This window comes from Nanorana parkeri, unplaced genomic scaffold (assembly GCF_000935625.1).
Source record: "Nanorana parkeri isolate BGI_ZX_2015 unplaced genomic scaffold, ASM93562v1 scaffold1230, whole genome shotgun sequence".
NCBI lineage: Eukaryota > Metazoa > Chordata > Amphibia > Anura > Dicroglossidae > Nanorana > Nanorana parkeri.
In genome coordinates, this window is record NW_017307498.1 from 446,932 (window position 1) to 451,564 (window position 4,633).

Consider the following 4,633-nt stretch of genomic DNA (forward strand, 5'->3'; position numbering starts at 1 on the left):
TAATAATAATAATAATAATAATAGATGCTTTCGCAAACTAAAATTCTCCCGGTTAGGGTTTAAGAGATTTCCTCTGAATTGTCATTGTGAGTGAGCATACTTTGTCTCACAGTGGTGGAGAAAACTGTGGTTTCCCCGTGTTTTCCAGAGCCTTAAACACAGGGCAACCAATCATATTTTAGTGTACTGATAGTGTGTCTGTAGACGAGTCATTTCTATTGGCTGTTGCTGTATATTGGGGTTTGGCAGCCATTCGGGTTCAATAAATCAGGTTTCCTCTCTTTTTCTACAGATGGACGCATTTAAGAGACCGTCATTCAGTGAAGTTTTGGACGAACTTGAAGACATCTCAGAGACCTTGGAATCCCAGACAGAGATGCAAAGTTTGTCATGTTGAGGCTCTACGTGTGCGTTCGCCTTCATGTAAATATCTGTACAGACGGACTACAGATCCTACGCAGAGATCTGGACTTGGAACTTGTATTTATTTCATTCGTCTTTTTTGGACATTGAAACTTACAGAAGAGTCTCCTGCTCAATGAAACGTTCTGTGGATGGACCCACTTCATGTGAGATTAGCACTTGCCGGCCTCCAATTTGGACTGTTGTCTGTTGTATTCTCTCAGATAATAGTGGAGTAGGAATTTCCATGTAGGCCCATTTTATGCTCATATGTTGGCAGGAGTTGAGTTTGTACATTTTCTGGGAACTGTACCCTTCATTTCCATGGATGGTTACACATCTTAAATGCTAAACTAAAACCAGTGAAATGGCCTGTAAGGTGCTGTCACTTCACAGTGCTTTTACTCCATGGTGACCATACGGAGACCACAGGTACAAATGTCTTTTAAAGGGGGTCTCTTGACTAGTGAAAAAAATGCAGGCTGCACCAGTCCTGTCTTAGGCCTCGTTCACACCATATGCAGTGCGCTCCGGCCCGATTCTGGCCGGAACGCACTGCCTCGCATTGCGGCTGGCTCACTTTTTTGTTGGGCAAGAGGGGGAGTGGTGGGCCATTAAAGTGAATGGCACCATAGCCACGCCCTCAGGCCACAATGCGATTGCCCGCACGGGATCGCAAGACACATTGTGCCTGCAGTCCAGTGCTATCAAAATAGTGCTTGCAGCAGCCTGAGGGCGTGGCTACGGTGCCATTCACTTCAATGGCCCGTCACGAAAAAGTGAGCCGGCCGCAATGAGAGGCAGTGCGTTCCGGCCAGAATGGGGCCGGAACGCACTGCATATGGTGTGAACAAGGCCTAATGGTGCAGTCTACATTCTAGTCTAAAGGGTAGAGATTATCTGTTCAACGGGAAAAGCATTTGCATAATTAGTATTAGTGTGGTTACAGCACTACAGAAGAACCTGAGCCAAAGCTTAAAGCGGAACTACACCCTCCTATCCCTTACAGCCAAGGAAGGTGCCATCTTACCCTCTATTTGGATTGCAGTTGCCAAGGTGCTGCACATGTGATCAGCTATGCCACCAGCCATTTCAGGGCTTGAAAGTGCGGATGAGAGCTGAAATAAGCACGCTGGCAACCTTGATAGTTTTTCATGCCTTAAAAGTAACTGTCTTGGGATATTTAAAATCAGTGGGTAGAGTTCCTCTTTAAAGTGAACCTGTCCTTACTGTCAGGTAGGTAAACTGCCAGACAAAGTTTAAACCAGGTGCCTAGTGTTACCTACACCAATGTTGGCTTCCCTTGTAGAGCATCGATGGAGCCCCAAATCCCATGATGCTTTCTAGCCTAATGGCAACTTGAATCCTGGTCCTGGCGCTCTTGCACACCCCTGCTGCATTCTGTAGTGCAATGTTTAGGCCTCTCTAACCAATTAGGAGTCTTAAGGGAAGGGAAGGTCTCCAAGCTCCAATTCACTGTTCGCATGATACATTGTTTGGTAGGAAGAAACAAATCATTCAGTGCATCTTTGCAGTACATGTACATTTCCTCATGTTTTATCCCTTTTAAAAATACAAGTAGAAAAAATTCCATTTGATCTGCCAGAAATCTATTGAGCTCCTAACCTTCTGTTTAAGCTGAAAACACACTGCCTTTGCTGCCCCAAAATACCAACCAGTGGCTTACCCTCTCCTAGGGAGGCTTTGGTGACGGGAACGGTCCTATTCATTCTCTGCTACCTGTGGACACTGTCCTTTTACACACGTTTGCACTGACTTAATTCTCAGTTGAACATTTCATGGTGTTTAACTTGCTCATCTACACCTACCATACTGTAGAATGTGGTGGACATTTATGAGACCTGTTCCAGGTAAAAGGTGATGTTGCCTACAGCCACCAATCAAATTATTGTATTCCTTTTCAGGATAAGTTTTATAAGAGGAAAGGAACGTCTAACCCAAGGGTAGCCAAACTCTGGCCCTCCAGCTTTGGTGGAACTACAAATCCCATGAGGCATTGCAAGGTTCTCACAGACATAACTCCCGGAGAGAGATGCATCATGGGATTTGTAGTTTCACCACAGCTGCAGGGCCCGAGTTTGGCTAGCCCTGGTCTAACTGGTTACTTTTCACAGATACTCATTGCTTCTGTTGTATCTGTGCCCTACTCCAGTCTGTAGATAAGTGCAGCTATATTACAAAACATTTTACATTTTTGTTGCAGCCCTCAAGCTCTGCGGCATAAAATGAAATTCAACCTGGTAGGTTTTGCTTATTATTGGCCTGTGATGCCCAGAGTGACCAGGTGCAGGGTTTACAATCTACAATAGCAGAGCTCAGGATGGTAAGAGAAAGGCCAGATTATAAATTATAGTGGCCAATAGGACATAGACCTGGCCTTTTGACTAAGGAGAGAGGCACGGCATACTGGCATCAGTGAACCCTGTGTTGGCCTTGGGCATGCTACTGTGGGAATTTACTGCTTACACAAAGGTACAGGTTACATTTCATTTTATTCTGCAGCTACAAACTACAATTTTCCTTTAGGAACCAATCTAGGCAACAAATGTTGATCAATTTTCTAGGGCTGTCCAGTAAATATTGCAACTGTGCTTTGAGGATTCATACTGAAATGTAAACTTGAAGCTACGCTAGCTCTTCCTGGGATAGTTAATCAAGAGTAACAGGGCATGTATACATGCTTTTCCTGGAGAAAGAATGGCTGCAGGGTTCTCTTCAGTGCTGCCAACATACAGAAATTGTAGACAATGACATTATTTGTGCTGAGGGGAAGGATTAGACAATTTTTGCTCTGATCCTTCCTTTCAGCAGGGATCAAACCACCACATTCCGGCGTTTTCATGTACATAACTAGAGATGAGGCTGGTCTTGGTGCGAACCTAGTTTGCCCAAGCCCGCTCAAAACTCTGACTCCTCCTGACCTAATCAGTGGAGGCTGTTGCGTTGGGCACATTCCCTGCCACCTTGTGACATAGTTGTCGGGTGGTGAATGCACCTCCCCACAACTGATTGGAATGGGAACAGGAGGTGGCAATCAGAATTTTAAGCAGGCTTGGATGGACTGGGATCACGCAAAGCCCATCCTCATCACTACAGATAACCAACACTGGAAGGAGTCTGGCACCTCATTCTCTAGGCAACACAAACTTTTTTTTTTTTAACAAGCTAGAACTCTTTTCCCAGGATGTTCAGCGCAGAGAATGCCAGGAAATTTGGTTGTGTTTGTTTTGACTTTCTAATGACTGTCTTCCCTCATGTTGGATGCAAATGAAAGCACATACAGCTTTGCCTGCATTAAAAAAAGCAAACCAGCTGCCGAAACTTACCCTCATCGCCGCCAACTCCATTTTACAGTCTGGGACGAATTTACTCTCTTGCTGCCAGGTTCCTCCAGGGCTCTGTGGGCAGGTGCCAGGCTCTCTAGGGCTCTGCATGTGGCTGCTGGGCTCTCCAGGGCTATGCTGGTGGGTGTGGGGCTGTCCTGTGCTGTGCCGGTGTTCTATCACTTGTCCGAACCCTGTGAGATGTCTGGACTTCCGGCGCGTGAAGGGAGTCCAGAAATCTTAAATGCTACTGCGAATGTGTGGGTCCAGACATTTTATAAACCCATTGCTGTAATAAAATCCTGTATTACATCCTGTATCCTCAATCCAGCTGGTCCAGACATTTTATTGCCACATTTCTTGGCATATTAAGGTAATAAAAAGAAAGAAAAAAAGTACTAAAATCGAAATAATATATAAGAATAATAAAAAGCTATAACATATGTATATGTATATATTGCAATATAAATGGGTAATATATGTATATGTGTGTGTGTGTTATAGGTTTATATTTTGTTATATATTGTTTTGATTTTAGTATTTTTTTAATTTTTTATTACCCTAATATGCCAAGAAATGCGGCAATAAAATGTTTGGATACGCAGGATTGTGTTATAGCAATGGGTCTGTAACAGGCCTCTTTACTCCCTGCCACTCTGAGGCCATGGTCTCGATGGCCTTGTGCGGAATCTGGCCCTGTCTACAGTTTTTTGTTAGAGTGCTAAATAAAAGCTACATTCTGGGCAGATAAAGATTTATTTTAATTAGGTATTTATCAAATAAAAAAATAATTCACTTTATTTTTGAGGCCTCCTGGGTGCAGGTACTGTATCAGCAAGGATGTGCATGCTGTATGGCTGTTAATGTCCGTGTGAATGAGGTCTACA

General features: G+C 43.9%; 1 protein-coding gene across 2 annotated transcripts in view; it reads left to right on the plus strand.

The window, feature by feature from the left end:
- LOC108797128 (dual specificity testis-specific protein kinase 2-like) overlaps window positions 1-520 on the plus strand; it is a 76,748-nt gene extending 76,228 nt beyond the window's left edge. For both annotated transcript variants that reach the window (XM_018568701.1, XM_018568702.1), the window contains one exon: window positions 293-520. In XM_018568701.1, the coding sequence (XP_018424203.1) occupies window positions 293-397 (105 nt within the window). In that variant the 3' untranslated portion in view covers window positions 398-520. The remainder of the gene's footprint in view (window positions 1-292) is intronic.
- The last annotated feature ends 4,113 nt before the right edge of the window (window positions 521-4,633 follow it).